We start from the raw sequence: 23,317 nt of genomic DNA, 5'->3' as shown, positions 1-23,317 counted from the left end.
GCTGAGTTTTTTTATTTGTTATTTTAATTATAAATCCCAGCCTCCTTTCACTGTACCATCCTAGAAGATGTCATCCTGGAATTTCTCAAGATGGTTAACCTGGTATGTAGTAGTACAGTTTAAATCCCAAATTTTTTAAACATCTAGAAAAAAGTCTGGAATGCAGTAAAACCTGAAAAAAACCATAAAACCCACTTCTCATGGAAATAAATGTAGGGCTCAGAAAGAAATCCACGTCCCTAAAGCTGAAGCCATAATAGGTTCAGCGTGTAGTCAGAGCTTAATGTAATAGTTTTAGAATTTAACCTTATTCTGAGTTATATGTTCACAGTGCTAAAAAGTTAATAGTAGCAGAATATTTGTGGTTTTTCTTTTGCCCAGAAGGAAAAATTGTCATCAAGAAATAACTAGCCAGGCATGGTGGTGCATGCCTGTAATCACAGTACTTGGAAGACTAAGATAGGAGGATCAAAGGTTCAAGGCCAGCCTGGGCAATCTAGTGAAGCCCTCTGCAACTTAGGGAGACCCTGTTTCAAAATAAAAAGCCCTGGGGGTGTAGCTCAGAGGTACAACACCCCTGGGTTTAATCCCCATACCAAAAAAAAAAAAAACAGAATAAATAGGTAGCTTCCTGCCTTGTTTGAAAGGTGTACCTCAAAACAAGAACCAGGGGTAGAGCAAGGGGTAGAGCACTTGCCTAGCAGAAGTTCCCAGATTCCATTCCCATAGAGAGAAGAGTGTGAGAGCGAGGAAGGAAGGAAGGAAGGAAAGAAGGAAAAGAAAAGAAGGCAAAAGAGGATATGGGGACAGAGTTCTTGTGGAACAAGGAAGTACGTGGCGACTCTGCTCAAGATACTACCAGACAGAAATGTCTGAGGCAGGATTGGAGGCATCTTAAATTTTGAAAAATACAGTAATGTAGGAATAGGAAATACAGAAATAGAAAAGCAAAACCATAAAGAGGAGGAGGAAGTGAATATGTGAGCCATAGGAGCTACTATAATTACTGTGATCAACACTAAATTTGACTCTCAACTTCCTGGGGCCCAGGTTCCTGAACCAGAGGCCATTTTGTTAAATTGGTAGCCTCTCTGAGGTCACAGTGCTCTTCCTTAAACTCTTTGCCCTTGTGTATTTTTACTTTGTGAACCAGATGTAGATGAATGTAGATGTCTGCATCTTATTTGGTCAAATGAATTTGTATTCCTTGAAGATGGTAACTGGAGATTAATTCTTGACCATAAACAGAGGAACCATAAAGTCAATTTACCGACCAGGTGTGGCGGTACACAGGTGTAAGCCCAACACTTGGGAGGCTGAGACAGGAGAACCACAGATTTGAAGACAGCCTCAGCAACTTAGTAAGACCCTGTTTCCAAATAAAAATGAAAGCTGGGGAAGTCTAGCTCAGAGGTGGAATGTCCCTGGGTATCAGTCCCCAATACCGTGAAAAGTAAATCAACTGACCTCCACAAAAGGGAGCTAAAAGAAAATAACTGTTAATGTTACTTTGACTATTTGAATCTACAGTGTTTTCAGTGATCTTTCTAGAGCATTGTGTGCATGCAAGTTCCCCCCCTCTCTTTCTCTCTCTCTCTTTCTCCCTTTCTCTCAACTTCTCTGAGATTCAGAAAGACATTAACCTGTGAACAGCAAGCAATGTGTGTGCATCTTTAAGTCTGCAGCTCGCCGCCCGAGGGAGGGAGATCTGTGTGCGAAGTCCCTCCCGCTCCCCGCCCCTGGAGTGACTGAGCCTAGCAGAAACTGCACCCCAAATGGCCATCACTTGAAACCCCCGAGTAGAGCAGAGCGGGGACCGACACCTTTGGGAAGAAACCAGGAGATGTGAGATGGCTCTGCTAAAGATATGAGACCTACTAGACCAAAACATCTCAGTCGGGACTCTAGGCATCTTCAGATTTTGGGAAATGTGCTAATGTGGTATAGAAACAGAAAATCAAAGCCATGAAAAGGAGGAGGAAGCAAAGCACAGGAACTACTGCGATGATAAACACTAAATTTGGCTCTTTTCCTGGCAATGAGGGCCCAAAAAATCCCCTTTTTTATAGAATCAAGGAAAATAACTGCCAGGCACAGTGGTTCACACCTGTAATCCCAGTACTTGGGAGTCTGAGACAGGAGGATTGCAGGTTTGAGGCCGACCTTAACAACTTATCAAGCCCCTATTTCAAAAATAAAGAATATATCCGGGAGTGGTGGTGCACGCTTGTAATCCCCGCGCTTGGGAGGCTGAGACAGGAGGATCACACGGGTTCGAAGCCAGCCTCAGCTACTGAGTGAAGCTCTCAGCAACTTAGTGAGACCCTGTTTCCAAATAAAGTATAAAATAGGTCTGGGTGTATAGCCCAGAGGTAGAAAAGCCCCTGGGTTCCACCACCAGTACCACCAAAAAAAAAAAAATTATAAAGAATATAAAGGGCTGAAGGTGTAGCTCAGAGGTAGAGCTCCCTTGGGTTCAATCCCCAATACCACAAAGAAAAGGGCATATAACTGGTTCGTAGACACAAGAGGCCCTTGGCAACATGATGAATATGGCTTTTGGCCACAATCTCGTGTGATAAATGTGGGACGACCCTCCCGTATACGGGTGTCCACCAAAGCTCGAGTGCAGTGCGCATGCGCGCAACGTCCAGGGCGCTACAATCATATTTTCCCAGGAAAGTGTTTCCTACTCTTCTGGTGGTGTAACATGACAGCGAGTTAGACCTGAAAGTACCGAAGGATTGGGGAGCCGACAGGATGGGACACGGAGAGGACAGAGACACACCTCGCGCCTGGTGTGAGTCTCTGCTTCACCTGGCCTCGGTGTGCAGGCTGCATGGGCTTCCATCTGGCACTGGGCAGAAGCAAATAAGGTTTTTTCCCCGTCTCAGTTGCCCAAGGGCTGGCTCTGGGCGGGTGTATGGCGGGTGGAAGTGATGAGAAAACCCCTGTATTCGCCTGACACCTGAGTGGAGGAGGGAAAGGGAAAGGCCCAAGCTAATATTGGCAAAAGGATATTTCTTTTGAGTGTGTTGGAGGGGGTTACTGCGGGTGGAACCCAGGGGCATTCTACCTCCAAGCTACAACCCAGACCTTTTTATATTTTGTTTTGAAATAGGGTCTCTCTAGGTTGCTGAGGGCCTTGCTGTAAAGTCGCTGAGGCTGGCCATGAACCTGTGTTCCTATTGTCTCAGCTTCCCAAGTACTAGGATTAGAGTCGTGTGCCACCACCCCTTGCACAAAAAGATGTTTCTAAAGGAAGATTCCCTGTTCTGCTTAATTGAGTTATATATGGGGTGTGTGTGTGTGTGTGTGTGTGTGTGTGTGTGTGTGTGTTACTGGAGATTGAATCCAGGGCATTCTACTCAGAGCTATACCCTCAGCCCTATTTTATTTTTTATTTTGAAACAGGCTTTCACTAGGTGGCTGAGAGTCCTGCTACTTGCTAAGGCTGTCCTTGAACCACGATTCTCCTTCCTCAGCCTCCCAAGTACTAGGATTACAGACATACACCAGCATACTCAGTTTTATATGGGCTTTTTAAAGATTTTCAGTTATGGGTTTCAAAAGTGAATATGTATAATCTTAAAGAGCTTTCTTACCAACAACTCAGAGCGTGTGACTTTAACAATTAAAGAACTTTTGCTACTTGAGAGGCTAAGACAGGATCGCAGGTTCAAGGACAGCCTCAGCAACTTATCCAGACCCTATTTCACAATAAAAAGGGCTGGGGTGTAGCTCAGGGGCAGAGTGCCCCTGGATTCAATCTCCAGTACTAAAAAAAGAAAGTCTTTAATAGCCAGATATGACAGTGTGCCAGGCCCCCCCCCCACGAACCCATCAGAAGATACTGTGTAACCAAAATTCAGAAACAGAATCCTAGTGAAAGTGAGACTTACACTCAAAAAGAAAGTCAGAAGTTGATCAAATTATGTGCAGATATTATATGTATAAATTGTTACATGATATGAATATATCACAATGAATCCTACTATTATATATAATTAAAATGCACAATAAAAACTAATAAAAATCCATGACACAAATAATTGAGGAGAAGCCCATGTAGAATAAATAAACTCTAAGCAAAAATCAAAGAAAGAGAAGAAAAGTCAGAACTATTTTTTTTATATACTAGGGATTAGACTGAACCCAGGGGCATCTGACCTCCGAGCTACATTCCCTCCAGCCCTTTTTATTTTTTATTTTGAAACAGGATCTCACTGAGGCTGTCACCAAATTGCTGAGGCTAGCCTCGAACCTGCCATCCTCTTGTCTGTACTGGGATTTCCAGGCATGCACCACCGTGCCAGGCAGTCAGAGCCTTTAATATGAAATTTGTCTCTTCTATTCCTCTATACTCACAAAGGCCAAGGGATTTCCTTTGGCCAGGAGAGCAGAGAGCTCTCTGATTAAACCTGCCTCAAAGCCAGGCACAGGGAGCCCAGGTCTGCAATCCCAGTCCTTGGAAGGCTGAGGCAGGAAAATGACAAGTTTGCCTGGGGAAGTCAGCAAGACCCTGTCATAAAATAAAAAGCCCTGGGGATATAGCTCAGTGGTGGAACACCCCTGGGTTTGGTCCCCAGTACCGAAACCAAGCAACAACAAAAACCACCTCAAAAGACGAGGAATTTTGTGCAGATTAGATTTGTATTTTTACATTTTTAATTGGATCAAAAAGGTAATTTATGCCAGATGCCATGTCGGGCATGAGACAACGAAACAAGACCAAGTCCCTGCCCTCCAGGTCCCCCGGGACTTGTGTTTCCAGTGTGATGGGTGCTTCAGGTGTACACGGGTGGGGCTCAGGACTCACAAAGAACTTTCCAGAGGAAAGAACATCATGGCTTAATTCCAAAAGATTACTCAGCCAAGCAGAGAGGAGAGTGAAAAAGAAGGAGGGAGAACAGGAGGTCCAGGCAGAGGAAAGAGTAAGGGAAAAGGGTTGGAAGAGCTGAGTATGGTGGCGCAGACCTGTAATCCCAGTACCTGGGAGGCTGAGTCCAGAGGATCACAGGTTCAAAGCCAGCCTCACCAGCTTAGGAAGGCCCTTATCAATTTAGCAAGACCCTGTTTCCAAATAAAAAATAAGTCTGAGGGTGTAGCTTAGAGGTAAAATTCCCCTGGGTTCAGTCCCCAGCACCACACCAAAAGGGGCTGGAAGAGCTAGGTATGGTGGTGCATGCTTGTAATCCTAGCACTTGAGAGCCTAAGACAGAAGGATCTCAGGTTGGAGGCCGGCCTCTGCAAATTTTTTAAAATAAACAATAAAAAGGACTGAGGGTGAAGCTCAGTGGTAGAATGCCCCTGAGTTAAATCTCCAGTACTACAGAGAAAGAGGTGGGGGGGGGGGCTAGAAGCCAGAATCTAGCTCTTTCTAGAACAGAAAGCAGGATTGGAAAAGAGCAAAACTGGAGAGAATTAGTCTAATCACTATTTCAATAAAGCAGGCGAAAGATGGAATCACAGGAATAGGAAAAGCAAAGAAACTTAAAGACCATTTAAAAAGTGATTTATGCACCAGGCATGGTGTTGCATACCTACAATCCCAAGTACTTGGAACACTGAAACAGAAAGATCGTAGGTTTGAGGCCAGTGTGTGGAAATTAGCAAATTTCAAAAGAAAAACTTAAAAGGGCTGGAAATGTGGCTCAGAGGTAGAATGCCCCTGAGTTCAATCCCAAATACTGCCAAAAAAGAAAAGGTAAACTATTCATGAGGCCCTAAGCAACACACATACACATACAATACAATACCCAGCAAAACACACACACACACACACACACACACACACACACACACACACGAAATAAAAATAAAAGCAATAATAAAAAGCAAAATGCATAGGAAACAAAACAGACATTCATTTTTTGTATAAAAAACAAGTTATTTACCCTTGGTTTATATGAATTAGTTACATGGCAGTTGGGCAGTTGCTTGTCGATTGAGTATTCCATGCAGATGAGTTAGCTTTTGTCCTTGGAGGGACAGTCATAACCTCAGAGAGAGGTCAGCTCCCCCCGGGGCAGAGCTAAAGCCAGGGGTCCCTTAGCACATTCAGCTCCTGCTGCAGCCGATTCCCACTTGGCGGTAGCACATCTATGCACTAGCAACTTGAACTGTTTAGAGGTTCAAGAGGCCTTGGCAAGGATCTAAAGGCCCCAGAGGTCCTTCTCCCTTGAGTGCCACATTTTTTTCATGGGTCAATGCACTGCCCACAGCCACAGTGTCTTTAGTAGCAAGGCCAAGACAGAGAGCCCGGGGCTTTATGACTCTAGCCCTGGGCAAGGTCCATATTTCCCATGACCCCACAGGGCCTTTCATCAGAGCAACTCACAAGGCCTCAGCCCACACGGTCACAGTGGCCAGGATTCGCTGTCCTTAGTTAGCATTTTGCAGTTTGAAAGGAGACAAAGTGGGCTCTGGATCCAGGTGAAGCCAACGCACATGTCTTAAGTCTCCCCCTAACTGCATTGCCCATCAGTTAAAATTCAGGCTCCAACTAATAGCCAGGTTTGAATGAACATTAAACAACATAGTCCACGTTAACTTTGGTGACAAAGAATAAATCACTTGACTCATGAAATTCATAAGAAAAATGTCCAGTTTGTCAGCTTTTACTTCCTGAGATCATCTGTCCTTTAGAAGAAGCAGCACACATTACTTAGAAAGTTGGTACATCTCATAATACCTCACCAAAAATTCGAACCCAGGGCTGGAATTTTTCAGTCGCGTCAATTCTTCATAGACTCATTACTCATTTGAAAGTCCCATTAATTATATCTTCTTTTAAGTGCCTGCTCTGTTTGTGTGTTTTCACGTAGGCACTGAAGGTCCTGAGAACTGCAGAGTTTGCTCCTTTTGTTGTTTTTATCGCTGCTCCAACTATCACTCCAGGTTTAAATGAGGTAAGAACAAATTCGTTTCTTCTCCCAAATAAGCACACCCCTTTGTAAGGATCTATGTGGGTCACACACTCAGAAGCAAAGCCCTGTACCACTCAGATGACTAAAGGAAGCTCTGCTTTGTCGTTGATGCTGAGCAGTCAGATTTCCAAAGCCTGAGGGTTCTTTTAGGATTGGGGATTTGGGGTATCTGGAATCGGGCAGCATTAACAGTGTGATTCTTCTGAGATCAGAATCATTAGGCGAATTCAAGCCTTGGTTCCTAGCACGGTCAGGAGCCTGTGGACATCAGTAGACATCTGCTCAGGTGAAGCAGGGTATGGAGTAGAATGGCCAGTGGGTCGGCCTGTGGCCTTGTCAACAAGTCTACTTCCAAAGTCCAAGGGACAGAGCTTTTCGGTTGTCGCAGGCCTTCCAGGGCTGCCAGCCTCATCTCTTTCCAGATTTGATTGTGCTAAGACAGCAGTGGTCCCCAGGACCCGCTCTGCATCAAGGACTGCTTGGCCTGAAGAGAGCTAGAGAGAATCCATGACCTGGGCCGGGCTGCCCAGCTTCCCCCATCTGACCAGGCCCCTGAAGACTACTAAACCTGGGAATGGGCTCGGGCCCAGTAAGTGGCACAGTGCCCACCTGCTGCTGCTTCCTTAGTTAAGAGGAGAGTCCTAAAGACCAGTACTTTTGCAGGTTCCAGAAAGCATCTTGACTGTGTTGGGTAAACACTAAACATTCCCAGGGCTATAGTCCAGTTAAACCAAGGCTTGGAGATTCTTTGTGTACCTTTAAGACAGCTTAAATATTTAGATATACCCATATTACTCATTTTCCGCCATTTTTTGTCATTTCATTTGCAAAAAGCACTTTTGTAAAATTCAACTTTCCTATCTTATTTAACACACAAGCATGTTTGAAATTCCATGTTGTGCTTAGCTTTTATCCTTTGGTTACCATGTATTTGTCTTGAATTATCATCTTTGCTTTGTTTTTGTTTTTTTGTTTTGCCTGTTTTCCTGCCCTTTTACTAATTTTCCATAGCTGCCAAAATGGTGCAGAAAATTGCCTGTAAGTACCAGCTAGGAGATGATGAAATACAGCCTTGTTTCTTTGACTAGATGTAGAATGTAGACATTTTGGTCCCACGAATCCTTGCTTCTGCTCTGAGGATACAGGCGTTTGTTTTCACTGAGTTAAACCCTGCTCTCCTGTGAGTCACGCACGCAGGCAAGCTGTTGTCAAGGACGAAACTGACAAATAGAGCTTCAGCTTAAAAGATCCATAAGAGGGAGCTTTATTTTTCTGCAGAGAGAGCTGCATCCAAAATCTGACGCGCTCAGCCATAAATTTCCTTGAATGTTTTCATCAGCCCAGCTTTCTGAGCAGATTGTAAACTCCGCTAGCAGTGTTTGAAGCCCAGGGCTGCATATTCAAGTAGAACCCCCTAGCCCGGAGAGTGGATTCACAGGCATTGTTCCTCCCGGTTGTGGTAGGAAGAACTCCCATCTTTGGGTGAATGCGCGCTTCCTAAAATGGAGTTTGTGCGTCGCATTTATTAGGAAATAGAAGCACAGTGAAAATACTGTGCTTTGTGTGTGCAAGCTGGTGGTTAGCGAGGTCTTAGCGACACCGTCATAAACACTGCCCTTCAGAGCATGCCAAAATAAGGCGTTCGTGTGTCAGAGTATCCTGATGGCACCGACTGAGTTCCTGACTGCTCTGATGTCCACCCGTCCCCACTGCGGACCTGGAACAGAAGCAGGAGAGTCTGTCAGTGTCGTTTCTGCCGCCCTTTCCAGGGCGCTGCTCCCACAGAGCCGAGGCCGGCCTGGGCCTCTGTGCCTTGTCAGGAGACGAGGGAAGGCCCTCAGCCAGCACTGGGGGCTGCAGCTCCCCGGCACGGAAGCTACCTCGTCTTTTTGCTGTAGAGATCTATCTGTCTCTGTCACCCAGGGCTCCCATTTCCTAACAGAATTGTTCAGTCTCTTGATTACAGATTTAATATTTATAAAATCGTATAATGACCAAGCGCTTATTCTTTTTGCAATGTTTATTTAGCACTTACTGTATGCAAGGCATTGAATCTAGTGCGGACACAAAAGTCAAGTTTACACCCTCATTGGGGAGAAGGATACTTATGAAATAAACAGATATTTTATTGCCTCTCTATATATTTAAGGCTCAGGCCAATGGTTCACCTACCCAATGTTCAGTGGGGACAAGGGGGAAGCGGGTGGTTAATTTGACTCACAAAGTCTCCTCACTTCAAATTTAAACTTGGAGCTGGGTGTGATGGTACATGCCTGTAATCCCAGCACAATGAATTTGGCCTTTGGGAATACAGTATAATGAATTTGACCCGTGGACATAGAGAATCAGGCTTCTTTCCAGTTGCCCTTAAAATAGAAGATCACAGGTTTGAGGCCAGCCTCAGCCACTTAGTGAGGCTCAGTCTCAAATTGAAGAGAGATAAGAGTGTAGCTTAAAGTTAGAGCACTCCTGGGTTCAATTCCCAGTACCACAAAAAAAATTGAACTTGGCCTTTGGGATTTCAGCATAACGAATTTAACCCGTGGACATAGAGAATCAGGCTTCTTTCCAATGGCCCTCAACATACCCTTGCCTTAAAAGAACTGCCAACCAAAAGCAATATTCACGGGACCAACTTGGGACCCCAGATTCCCTCCTATTGTTGGCATGCCTGCAGACAGTCCTCAAAATCGACAGCAGAGCTGGGCACGGTGGCACACTCGTTTAATCCCAGTACTTGGGAGGCTGAGACAGGAGGATCACAGGTTCGAGGCCAGCCTCAGCAGTTTAACAAGACCCTTTTTGAAAATTAAAAATTAAAAGGGTGTAGCTTGGGTGCCGGGCATGGTGGCGCACACTTGTAATTCCAGCACTTGGGAGGCTGAGAAAGGAGGATCACGCAGGTCCATAGCCAGCCTCACCTACTTAGTGAGGCTCTCAGCAACTTAGACTCTGTTTTCCAATAAAATATAAAATATGTCTGGGAGTATAGCCTGGAGGTAGAAAAGCCCCTGGGTTCCACCACCAGTATCACAACAAAAAGGTAGAACTTGGCTGTAGAATGCCCCTGAGTTTAATACCAAGTACCCCCCCTCAAAAAAAATGTGTAGCAGGCTCTAGTTGAGGGAATATCCTTTACAACAGAAAGCCCATGTGGTTTCTCTTCCCTCGGAGTCGTTTTCCTAAGAGCTGAGCATTCGCACACCGTGCACACCAGTGGGGGATTCATCAGCTGCCAGTTGCTGTTGTGTTGGGGAAACGGCCTTCTTCCAGCCGCTATTTGTAACATCCAAAAAGCTTTTGCCTCTGGCATCTGCTGTGTTGAGTCAGGGCCATTAGGCGCAATTGAATTCCTGGAACATGTTGAACCTTTAAGTAGAAAAAGAAAAAAAATACAACTTAATTTGTTGTGCAAAAGCAGGGTTTGTTGGTGCGAACGCAGCTGGGCCGGGGCAGAGCTCAGGGGAGCGAGGAGGACCGAACAGATGGGGACCCCACGATGCTGGCCTTCCTACCCCGTGGGTGGGTGGCTCCCTGTGGACCTGGGTCCGAGGAATGAGGGAGGAAGCGGAGCCACGGGTCACCCACGCCTCCCGCGGCCCCTCCCCAGCCGACGTGGAGGAGAGGCACAGCCAGACCTGGGTGGGGGGGCGACATGGTCGCGAAAGGGGATCTCGTTTCACCTGGAGGCCCTTGTCACGGTCGCCAGCAGGTGTACCGCAGCCCTGCCACCGCAGGGGCGCTCGTCGCTGTCGCGGGCCTCCCCGCCTCCTGCCTGGGCCGGCCTGGACCGTTTCCACTGGGCCGAGCAGAAACAAAGACCCCGCTGACCGTGTCTTCTGTTTGCTCCTCCCCCTCCACGCCACCTCTCCTCCGCCATCCCTCCCCCTTGCAGGACGAATCTCTGCAGCGTCTGCAGAAGGAGTCTGATATTTTACAGAGAACATACGCACACTACTTCGATCTCACAATCATCAACAACGAGATTGACGAGACAATCAGACATCTGGAAGAAGCCGTTGAGCTCGTGTGCACAGCCCCGCAGTGGGTCCCGGTCTCCTGGGTCTATTAGGCCTGTCCCCAGATATCTGAGAATACCTGGGAGCCACACATGGAAAAGCCTCTCTGTTATCGGCCTTGTGTCAGCAGGTCGTGGTCCCTAGAGACTACCTAGTTGTAGTGTGACCTACATTTATAATTATTGTCATGTCCGAATAGATAGGAGGAGAAAAACAATTACACACTAATTTAAAGAGACAGTATCTTTTTTAATCAGTTCTCCTAAACTTTAATAAAAATGTATCTTTAAATGTATGTATTATTCAATCCTTTGGAATGTTATATTTTTGGAAATCATAGCTTTTTATTTCCAAGGCCCCTAAAAACTGCACAAAATAGATGCTGCTTTCTATAATCTATTTTAATAATAATAAACAATGATTCTGTTACCTTGACTGGGGGTGGAACACTACATTCTTTTTAGAGTCTGATTTTATGGATTGGAATATCTTTCTTTCCTTTATTTATTTGAAATAATTAGTCTAGTGATTACAAAACAGTCATAAATTTTTAAAGGCCTTTTTTCCTCTCTCTTTTTTTTAGACTAGTATTTTTTTTAAGTCCTTTATGTAACATCCAGATAATGTGATACTGTCTCTTTGAAGCACCCTGTAAACCTCTTAGAGATTTGAAGTTGGGTCTTGACTCTTAATGCATGTGGACAGTTGCGAGTGTTTACACTGTCGGTGTGTCTGTTGGACAAAACAGTCTGTAATCTACAGCAAAGTACATTCCGCTCATGGGGCACACCCAGGAGAATAAGAATAAAATGCTATTATGACTAAGTTGTAAACCTATGCACATCCCTTGCATTTTGGGCAACTTTATAAAAAAAAGAAAACAAAAGAAAAGAAACTGATTTTTATTAATAATAATCATGTAGTGAAATGTGTTTGTAATTTTGTCTCAATTTAATTTGTTGTAAGGTGGGAGGGGGAATTGCTGGTTTCACCACTTCAGATCTGTGTTGTCTAAGAGTATTAACGTTTTAATTAAGCAAAGAAATGAGAATTTTTAATCTGTATGTAATTGTTTTAAAGCGCCCATTTTAAGAGCAAATACCGTGCAATGAAGAAACCAGTTTAGGCGTTTGCTATAAACTGAATGACTCCAAAAGAATCATCTATAACAGCCCTGTAAATTCCTTCAAAATGGTAACAGGACAGTCTGACCAATTTTTTTTAAATATACTTCCTTTTATGTGTTCAATAATTAAATGCCTTTGGGTCCTTCATTTCATTATATACATTCGTTCAGGTTTCCGAGATGATAATCTTTTGGATTTTATAATTCATGAGATGCTCATTGACCTATTGAAGGCCCAGGAGTGAGTAGCGGTTGCCAGGGCAACAGAGCAGCCTCCCAGGGCACAGCTTGAACCACATCTGAATCACAGGGAGGGCCACGTGTGGTCTCTCCTTCCTCTTGCTGTATCCCTTGGCACAGGGGAGTCATCTATCCTTGTCGCTTTTGAGACATTCGCCATCCCATCCCCCTGCCATGAGGTCACGTTGTTGCAGTGCAGGAGATTCAGGCCGGGGGTCCCGGGCGCTTTGCCAGAGGTCAGGAGAACATCCTTCCTTAGCACGTGAGGGTGTGCAGTGCTCCCATTCCCCTGTGATTCTTGAAAGGCACCGTGGCTTCTGCTTCTCACAGGTTAAATGGCCTCTGTCACTTTGTGCCTTGGCAGGATGCGCAGGGTGTGTTCTGAGCTCAACAGCTCCTCTTAAAGGGGCCCAACAGAGAAGGCCTTTTTTTTTTTGCAAACTCCACTTAGGTTGTCAACATCCCGCCCCTCCCCTACCGTTACTAACTGAGGCTGGCTGTTGTTTCTGATTCCGTTCTTTGTCCGTGGCCAGATGGACCTACACCTCGCTACCAAGGTGTTGAGCACCCTTGTGTCTGGGCCCTACAGTGGGGACACCAAAATAGCCGAACCAGAGACAGACTCAGCGAGGGGCCACCCTAGATGAGAAAGAACTGTTCAAACAGTTTGGCCAGGGCTGTGTTAGGACCAATCTAAATGGAACTGCCACCAAGGCCCGATGGTCACTCTTGCAGCGGTACTGACCACGATCCGGGCTCTTCTCTGTGCCCAGGTGCCCACTCTACCTCTTTTCCAATGAAGCACAAACAAGAATACAAACCAACACGTGGGAAACGGAAACTTCCCTCCCTCTGGTAGGTCTCCAGAGACACAGTTGGTCCTTCTGAAGGCACCTGCCGTGTTAGTAAAGGTAGTTTTAAGTGGAGGAGGAGGAGAGCGAGGCCAGCTGAACGTCTGCGGCTCCAGAGCGAGGCACTGGGCGCTCGCTCGCCTCGCTTCTCAGTCGCTGTCCAGGTGCTAGAGTAGCAGCACTGGCAGGCGGGCGTGAGATCCCTGCACCGCGAATAACATATGGACGAGTCGCAGGCAGGACATCTGTTCCATTCCACTAATACACATCTCTAAAGCTGTGTCCTTGTGACCTAGCACAAAAGACTTAAATTTCTGAATTCTGAGTCGAACTCGGTACATTGCTGCTGTATGATAGTTGTCCACTAAGCAGCCTGAGGAAGTTCCTAAAACTTCTCCGCTGTGTCCGTCCCATCACCAGAGCCAATTTTCTTCCCTTTTCGAAACGAGAGCAGATGATTGGATTGCTAAGTCTTATCGGTGGCCAGATTCTGAGGTCCTTTCTCTCACCCCACCCCCACCTCCCACAGAGGGAAAGGGAGTGTCCTGAGAGGTGGAATGCTTTGTTAAGAAGATGAAATGTCCTGATTTTCTAATCACCAGGCAGTAATTACTTTGCACGTGCAGCAGATTGCATTTTACCTCTGAAAAGGGAGAGAATCACTCGATTTAATTTATCTGGAAGTTTCCCAGCGTCGAGATAACATTGGAGCTTTTTAAAATGCAATTAAATGTATCTCCTGTCAGGTGAGGTGGTTTAAAATATCTTCGCAGAGAGGAAAAGAAATGGTTGACCTACTTCTTTCTATTTGCATGCAAAAGCCATCATCCCAGCCCATCCATCCTATTGGTGGCGGAATATCTAAAGATGTGCAGGATTGCTCACTAAGGGAAGAAATACAGGGACTGTCCCCTTCCCCACCCCTGCCGTGTCCAGCCAGCTGGGCAAGCCAGGCCTTCCTTTGAAGTTACTATTATTCCTTCAAAACCTTTGATCTCAGAGTTCTTTGGTTTGTTTTCAAACCGCTCCATCTCTTCATTATGGCTTCCAGTTCATCCCTTGCAAAAGTTGAGTCAATCATGCCACTCTCCAGGAAACTGGACTGTGGAGATGGCCAGAGTGGGAGTCGCCCCTCCAGGACCAGGCAGCCCAAGGTACTCTTCTTTCTCCCTCTGGTGGGATGTCCTTTCTTATCATTTCAGGTCAGCGTCTTAACTTGAGGCAGAGTTAAGCTCAGCTTGCTGCTAAAGTTGCCAAGGAAGCTGCTCGATGAGTAAATTCTTACTAGAAATGGCTCCTTAGGCAGAGGAGAGGGGTAGATGCAATCGGTACTCCACACACCAGCCCCTTCGCATCCTCAGCCTACTTCTGCCGTCCTTTCGTCAAGCTGGTGTGCATTTTGTGGTTTTTGCTTTTTCAAAACTGAACGCAGCCTCCTAAGTCCATCCTCGGTACAAGGGCTAACGGTACTGAGGCTCCGTGGGGCCTGTCGTCGACCGAAGCCGCCCCCCCCCCAGCACATCTCTGGTTCTGCGCTTCTGATTGGTTCTCCTCATAGAAAGAAAGGTACCTCTCTCCTCACTGTGGCTTCTGGGAGGGCTGCACGCTGTAGACCAACTCGTTTCATTTGGTATAGCGTTCCCCTTTCTGACCCCTTTAGAAAGAAGGTTTCCCTCTCTGTTTGCTATCTCGGGCTGTGGGACTATACTCATTGGACTCAATGCACAGTCAGCTCCTCCCGGGCACCCACATGGCTGTCCGCCTTAAATGTGGAGCTAGGGGAAGTCTCAGACTGCCCAGCTTAGTGAGTGAAGTTCAGCTGTCACGTGCGTCCAGGTAGTGAGGAAAGGGAGAAGAGTCTGTTCTCTGCCGTTTTCCCGTCTGGTCTTGTCCCCAGCCCACAAAAACAGCAGGGGGAAGACCACAGCGCATCTGTGGGGCAGGCTCTCCCAGGTCGTAGCTCTTGGGGGAGGGGGCACAAGAGAAAAAGCCCCACCTCTCACCTGACCCTCCATCAACTCCCTTGAACCTGTGCAAATGGACTGAGCAAAAGAAAATGGAAAGATGTTTGCAACCACACAGGAAACCTCCTTTCTGGCCCCAAGCACAATTCCATCTCTGCGTCCACGCAGAAACTCAGAACTTGCTACCGCTTAGAGTGGGCTCCACACCCTCGGGCATGTGGCCGAGGGAACGTGCTAGTGGCCTGGGGTGACCATCTCCAGACCCTGGGGAAGTCCAATCTCTGTCGAGGGAACTGTGCTTGGGGGTAGAAATAGGCTTTCCTCCACCACGAGCGGCCCCGCCAGTCTTTTGTTGTTGTTGTTGTTGTTTGGAAGAGACCAAGAATTGGGGGGATCGATTTCCAGTCTTAGTTGTCTCCCAGAATATGTCTTTGGTGCGGGCGGGGCTTCGCCACTCAAACTCAGTTCTGGGGTGGTTTTGCATAAAGTTTTGCCAACGTGTTCTTTTTTCTGTATGTATTATTGCCTTTTTATAAAAGGTTCTGAAGTATTGTCTCAGTGATAAAAAGAGAGAGATGTTAATGGTTGATGTATATTTCACCGTATCCGATTGTAAGTATTTGCAGGGTACAGCGAAGCCTTAGCTTGCGAGCGGAGCTGAAGGGATTGGAGAGGTTCGGACGCTTTGTAAATGTCCTGCTTTTCTTTCTGTGTGTATCTATTGACATGCCTTAGCACACGCCCTCCCGCCCCGATCCCTTTGCCCTGTCGCCCGAACAACCACGACGCTGATGTGCTGCCAGCGCGGTCCAAGTGGAAACCCTGATCAGCTATCTTGTGTGACAGGGGAAAAGAGAAACTTCATAGTATTCTTTGTAGAATATACATACCTGTAGGATGCTGTGTAATGGGAAACCATAGAATTGGGCTTTTGTCATTTCAAAGTTGGAGAAATGTATGAATAAAATGTATAAAACATGAAAAGTCAGTTGTCTTCTCAGATTGCAGGCCAAACAGCTTGGCGACAACACGAGGGTTAGCCAGAGAGGGATGGCCCGGTTATTTATGTATTGACTTAGTGTGGTCCTGAGCATTGAACCCAGGAGCCCTCGGAGCTACATCCTCGACTCTCTGTATGTTTTGATTTGGAAACGGGGTCTCCCCAAGTTGCCCAGGCTGGCCTCCAACTCACAATGGATCCTCTTGCCTCAGTCTCCCGAGTAGCTGAGTAATCAGACCTGTGCCCCACCCCCCACAGATGGCCTGATTTCTGAAAGCCCCTTTGGCGTTCCCTCCACAGCTGGGCCTCGCAGACCTTCCCCCAAAAGGGCCTCTAGAGAAACAGCGCCTGCCCCCTCCCCAGGGACACAGCCCGGACTCCTGCCGTCCCCTCCCCGCTAGAAGTCCTCAGACCCAGCTGCCGCAGCACACACCCCGAGAGCTCAGCAAGCCCGCTGCTTGCACTGAGATGCACACTGAAAATAGCTTTTGCTTTTTATTAAAAAAGGAAAGAAAGAATCCAAGTTGTGACATCTACTAGAAATAGAAGTGTAAATCGATTTTAGTGACGTAGGCGCTGTGCCACTCGGGGCCCTCAGCTGTGTTTGTGCTGGGCCTTGGCTGTTCTGGGCGTTGAGCTCTTCTCCCACTGGAGGCCGGGCGACTCGCGCCATAGCCTGCTCGCCCAGTGTACACGGCCCCTTTCCCGTCCTCGCCTTATGCTTTGCACAAACAAAGGACCAAGAGGGCTGCAGAGATCACACACACCCCAGGAGAGCCAGGCCCCAGGCACTTCGACCTATGCGCTATGACTAACTTTGCTTTACTCCAACATCAGACTGCAAAAGACAAAGGAGTCTAGATCCCATTCCGATTTTTGTTTCGTGTGTGTATGTGTGCCTGTGTGTGTGCATGCATGTGTGTTTGTGTGTGTGTTAATGAAGATTGAGCCCAGGGATACTCTACCACTGAGCTGCAGCCGATCCCATTTTATTTTTTATTTATCTGGGGGGTGGTACTAGGGATGGAACCCAGGGGCTATCTACCTCCGAGCTACACCCCAGACCTATCTAAAAAAATTTTTGAGACACAGTTTTGTTGAATTGCTAAGACTAGCCTTGAAACTGCAATCCTCCTGCCTCAGCCTCCCAAGTTCCAGGATTACAGACATATGCCACTGCACCTGGTCAGCCACTGGCTTTTTGGTTCAGGGAATTGCAAATGGTCTTTCTGCAGACTTCATACTCTCTGATAAATTCCCAGAGGTGGCGGTACCCACCCAGAGAGATGATGGACTGATCCAGGGAGTCAGTAGTGTCGAGCGCAATTGAGAGACACTGAATAAAAATCAGGGGATCCTGGAAGGGCCAGGGGGGCACTAGGTAATTTCTTTTCCTGGAAGGAAAACAGTAAGTCAGCAAATTTGGGGATCTATGCTAGATATTCAGAGAAGAGAAAGCATTGTACTATCATTAAGCTTTATCTAAAATTCATATTTAAAACCCAGTCAACAAGTCAGCCGGGCGTGGTGGTGCACACTTCTAATCCCAGCATTTGGGAAGCTGAGACTGGAGGATAATGGTTCGCGGGCAGCCTCAGCTACTTAAGTGAGGCCCTCCGCAACTCAGTGAGACCTGGTTTCAAAATAAAAAGAATAAAAAACAGGGCAGGGGGTGTAGCTCGGAGGTCGAATGCCCCTGGGTTCCATCCCCAGACCCAAAAAAAAAACCATGTCAATAGCAAGCTGATAGAAACACATACATACAAACATGGATTGCCATAGGTTTTTTTCGTTTGTTGGTTGGTTTTTGTGTTACTGGGGATTGAACCCAGGGGCATTCTACCTCCGAGCTACACCCCCAGCCCTATTTTTTTTTCTTTATTTTGAAACAGGGTCTCACTGCGATACAAAGGACCTCACTTAGAAGCTGAGGCTGTCGAGAACTGCGATCCTCCAGTCCCAGCCTCCCAAATGCTGGGATTACAAGTGTGCGCCACCACACTCGACTTCCATGGTTTTTCTAATTCCTATGCCAAATGTTTAACACCAAGTGTCTTTACACGCAAGCTGCACCAGAGCCTGGTGACTCGCAAAACATATACGATAAAATCCACACAAGGTAGTGTTCACTGGCCTCAAGCTCGGGTCACTAGAGTAGCGAGCTCCCTGAATGGATATTGTAGTCGTGCAAGCTAGTGACCTAGCCAAAAAGAAGGAGTGCTCTGGGAGAGAAATATTCCAGAAGGTAGTGTCTGACTTTATCAGCGAGCACACAAGACATGGGTTGTGCAGACAAAACCCAAAGGTTTTTCTGACTTTGGGGATACTGCACCCGTCACAGCCACTCCCTCCTCTCCTCCCGATCACAATCTTTCAGAAAGTGGCATTCAAGTAGGCACGGTGGCATGGCGCACACCTGGAATCCCAGTACTTGCGAGGCTGAGACAAGAGGCTCGCAGGTTCAAGGACAGCCTCAGCAACGTAGGCTCTCAGCAACTTAGCAAGACCCTGTTTCAAAAAAAGAAAGAAAGTAGCCGGGCGTGGTGACGCACACTTGTAATCCCGCGCTTGGGAGGCTGGGACAGGAGGCTTGCACAGGTTCGAAGCCAGCCTCAGCTACTTAGTGAGGTTCTCAGCAACTTAGTGAGACCTTGTTTTCAAACAAAGTATAAAATAGGTATGAGGGTATAGCCTGGAGGTAGAAAGCCCCTGGGTTCCATCCCCAGTACCACCAAAAAAGAAAAAGAAAGAAAAGAAAGTGACATCCAGAGACCACTTTTTGCCAGCAACGCATTCTTCAGCAGGAGCACTGTGGCCCTCAAACTCCTCAAAGGGCAGCTTCCTGCCCCGCTCCCGCAGCCCGCAGAGCTCCCTTCTGCTGCTGGAGCGCCTGATGGGTCCGATGGACAACTGGAAGGGACCGAGGCGGCGACAACATGCTGGGACTTCACAAGCGACTCCAGGCCTGCAAGAGGTTCAACTGAGGCTGGATTGGGGGAAATGGAGTCTGTGCAAAGCAGATCCACCACAAATCAAGAGCTTACTGCTGAGTTCCCCTAGAACTGTCTGGGCTGGTGGGAATGTTCTCTTTCTCATTTGAGATGGGGATTCCAGGGCTATATACAGTGGTCAGAATGTGCCAAACTCAACACCTGGGATCTATGTGTTTTATTTTCCGTAAAATATCTCTCAGTTACTAAAAGGAAAAACCATGATCATTTTTGCAGCTGCCCAAGAACCCAGGGGCTTTTCTACCTCCGGCCTATACTCCCAGACCTATTTTATACTTTTATTTGGAAACAGGGTCTCACTAAGTTGCTGAGAGCCTCACTAAGTAGCTGAGGCTGGCTTCGAACCTGCGCGATCCTCCTGTCTCAGCCTCCCAAGCGCGGGGATTACAAGCGTGCACCACCACGCACAGCCCAAAAGTTCAATTTTTTTTTTTTTGCAAGTGTGGGGATGGAACCCAGGGGCATCCGACCTCCAAGCTACACCCCCTGACCTATTTCTTTATTCTTTATTTTGAAACAAGGTCTCATTAAGTTGCAGAGGGCCTCACTAAGTAGCTGAGGCTGTCCACAAACTGTGATCCTCCGTTCTCAGCCTCCCAAATGCTGGGATTACAAGCATGTACCACCATGCCCAGTTTAACAGTTCAAATTTTTTAAAGATTGTAATCAAAAGCCGGGTGTGGCGGTGCACACTTGTAATCCCAGCGCTTGGAGGCTGAGACAGGAGGATCACACAGGTTCAAAGCCAGCCTCGGCTGCTTAGTGAGGCTCTCAGCAACTTAGTGAGACCCTGTTTCCAAATAAAGTATAAAAAAAGGTCTGGGAGTATAGCCCAGAGGTAGAAAACCCCTGGGTTCCACCTCCAGTACCACGAATAAAACCAAAAAAGACTGTAATCTCAGTACTTGGGAGGCTGAGCCTCAGCAACTACATGAGGTCCTCCAAAATTTAGTGAGACCTTGTTTCAAAATAAAGAACAAAAAGTAGGGCTGGGGGTAGGGCTCAGAGATAAAATGCCCCTGGGTTCAATCCTCAGCACCACACATACACACACAAAAGCAGTAAAAATTAGCCGGGCGTGGTGGCGCACGCTTGTAATCCCCGTGCTTGGGAAGCGGAGACAGGAGGAGGTTCAAAGCCAGCCGTGCTGGTGTAAGAGACCCTGTTTCAAAAATATAAAATAGGTCTGGGAGTGTAGCCCGGAGGAAGGAGGGCTTCCAGGAACCCCAGTACCACCAAAAAGAAAAAAGCAGTAAAAATTAAAAAGAAATAAAACAGAAAAAAATCTCTTAAATATAAGAGAGGAGCCGGGAGTGGCGGCACATGCCTGTAATCCCAGGATTTGAAAAGTTGAGCTAGGAGGATCACAAGTTCAAGGCCAGCGTCAAGGACCCAGTGAGACCTGTTTCAAAATAAAATAGGGCTGGGGGTGTAGCTCAGAGGTAGAATACCCTGGGTTCCATCCCCAGCACCACACACAAAAAAAGGTAGGAAATAGCCTTAGCAGATAAAGAATAGCTATTTCAATCCATAGCCAACATAATAAAAGCATAAAAATTGCCATTATTTTTTAAATTACCTAAATGATGGATTCACAATGTTCATAAAATGATTAGAAAATATGGAAAAACAGGAAAAAGAGGCACATTCAACCAAATTCTACTAGTCAGAGACGAATGCTAAACACATATCTGTCAGGCTCGTGGACGTTTATGCATATATATGCATTTAACGCAGTCAGAGGATCTTAGTAAACACTGTTTTATTACTTAGCGTCTCCTCCTCCCCCAGGCTTCTTTGCTGTTACTTTTAAAACACTGCTCAAAAACAGAACAAAGACGCACAAGCAGTGGAAAAAAATTTAGGCCAAATTGCCCATATTTGCTAATAATATCATATCTACCTTCAAACTCCGAAGAGGACAATTTGATCCCACAAAGAGCAGGCGGGAAATACACAGAAAGGAATTGTATTCTTATCTATTAGTAATAAAGTTAGGAAAATGTAATGGTAAAACGATGCCGTTCTCAACTTCAACCAGGCGTGCTTGTGCTGGTGATGATGGTGGTTTTATAGTACTAAGGATTGGACCCAGTAGGGCTCTACCACTGAATTACCTGCTCAGCCCTTTTAATTTTTTTTTTTTTGAGACAGGGTCTTGCTAAGTTACCCAGGCCGACCTCGAACTCACGATCCTCCTCCCTCAGCTTCCAGAGGCACTGGGATCACAGGTGCACACCATCACACCTGGCTTCAAGAAGGTATTTATTTATTTATTTATTTATTTACTTACTTATTTATTTATTTATTTTTGGTGGTACTGGGGGTGGAACCCAGAGGCTTTCTACCTCAGGGCTATACTCCCAGCCCTATTTTATATTTTATTTGGAAACAGGGTCTCACTAAGTTGCTGAGAGCCTCACTAAGTAGCTGAGGCTGGCTTCGAACCTGTGCGATCCTCCTGTCTCAGCCTCCCAAGCGCGGGGATTACAAGCGTGCAAAAGTACCAGCCGGGCGTGGTGGCGCACGCTTGTAATCCCAGCATTTGGGAGGCGGAGACCAGAGGATCACAGTTCTCAGACAGCCTCAGCTACTTGGCAAAGCCCTTCGCAACTCAGTGAGACCCTGTTTCAAAAATAGGGCTAGGGGTAGCTCAGAGGTACAATGTCCCTGGGTTCCATCCCCAATACTGAAAGAAAAAAAAAAGACTACCAAAGCCAGGCAGGGCTTAGTCAGGTGGAGGGCAAGCAAGCTTGTGGCCAGCCTCAGCAATTTAGCAAGACCTTCAGCAACTTAGATCCTGTTTCAAAATAAAAATAAGAAAATAGGGCTGGGTAGAGTGCCCTTGGTTCAATCCCAGTAGTGTGTGTGTGTATCTTGTTTACCTTGTTTATTCCTGTTTCCAAATAAAAAATTAAAAGGGCTCAGGGTAGAGCTCGGAGGTAGAATGCCCCAGGGTTCAATCCCCAGGACCAAAAAAAAAAAAAAAGAAAAGAAAAAGAAACAGAGTCTCACTAAACTGCTGAGGCTGGCCTTGAGCTTGCAATTCTCCTCCCTCAGCCTTCCAAGTACCAGGACTACAGGTATATTCTACCACGCCCAGCTTTTGTTGAGTCTCTCAGTGACTGATGTCACTCTTTATTGAACAGTGCTTGATAGTACCATGTGCAATTGTGAATTGTTGGGCTATGAACATAGATACACATGCATGATTAGTTTGGTAGTTTGGTTTCCTTTCTTTTGGGTAGATACCCAGAAGTGGTATTGCAGGATCAAATGGTAGGTGTGTTCCCATTCTTCTGAGGATTCTCCATACTGTTTTCCATAGTGGTTGCACTAATTTGCAATCCCACCAACAATGTCTTAGAGTTCCCACTTCTCCACATCCTCGCCAGCATCTGTTGTTGTTTGTGTTTTGAATGATTGCCATTCTAATTGGAATTAGATGAAATCTCAGGTTAGTTTTGATTTCCATCTCAATGATTGCCAGTGATGTTGAGCATTTTTTCATGTATTTATTGGCCATTTGAATTTCTTCATTTGTGAAGTGTCTATTTAGTTCACTTGCCCATTTTTTATTGTTATTTGTTTTCTTAGCATTGAGTTTCTTGAGTTCTCTGTATATTCTAGATATTAGTCCTCTATCAGAGGAATAGTTGGCAATAATTTTCTATTTGTTGGCTCTCTGTTGAAGTTCTTGGAAGTTTCCTTTGCTGAACAGAAGCTCTTCAGTTTCATGCAATCCCACGTATTGATTCGCCTTTTAGTTTGTTGTGCCTTTGGGGTCTTGTTGAGAAAGTGTTTATCTGTGCCTGTGTGTTGCAGTGTTGGACCTATGCCCTCTTCAGGGAGCTTCAAGGTCTCTGGTTTGATTTCCAAGTCTTTGATCCATCGTGAGTTGACTTTTGTACAGGGTGAGAAAGTGGGATTAATTTCCAATTTTCTGCACATGGTTAACCAGCTTTGCCAACACCATTTGTTGAAGAGGCTATCTTTTTTCCAGTGTATGTTTTTGGTCCTTCTGTCAAAATCAATTGGCTGTAAGTGTGTGGACTTGTTTCTGGGTCTTCTATTCTGCTCCATTGGTCTATGTATCTGTTTTTGTGCCAGTACCATGCTGTTTTTATGACAATGGCTTTGTAGTATAGTTTAAAGTCAGGTATTGTGAGTCCTCCTG

The 23,317-nt window shown here is 46.2% G+C and overlaps 1 protein-coding gene across 6 annotated transcripts in view; it reads left to right on the top strand.

Moving 5' to 3' along the window:
• The window catches only part of CASK (calcium/calmodulin dependent serine protein kinase), a gene marked incomplete at both ends in the record, with an annotated part of 384,129 nt that extends 373,128 nt beyond the window's left edge, over window positions 1-11,001 (top strand). For all 6 annotated transcript variants that reach the window (XM_080718576.1, XM_080718575.1, XM_080718573.1 and 3 more), the window contains 2 exons: window positions 6,828-6,911; window positions 10,825-11,001. In XM_080718576.1, the coding sequence (XP_080574702.1) occupies window positions 6,828-6,911; window positions 10,825-11,001 (261 nt within the window). The remainder of the gene's footprint in view (window positions 1-6,827; window positions 6,912-10,824) is intronic.
• Between the last annotated feature and the right edge of the window lie 12,316 nt (window positions 11,002-23,317).

The sequence above is a fragment of the Muscardinus avellanarius genome, assembly GCF_963383645.1.
Source record: "Muscardinus avellanarius genome assembly, chromosome: X".
Lineage (NCBI taxonomy): Eukaryota > Metazoa > Chordata > Mammalia > Rodentia > Gliridae > Muscardinus > Muscardinus avellanarius.
Note: the sequence above shows the minus strand (reverse complement) of the source record. Positions and strands in the feature narration are given on the sequence as shown.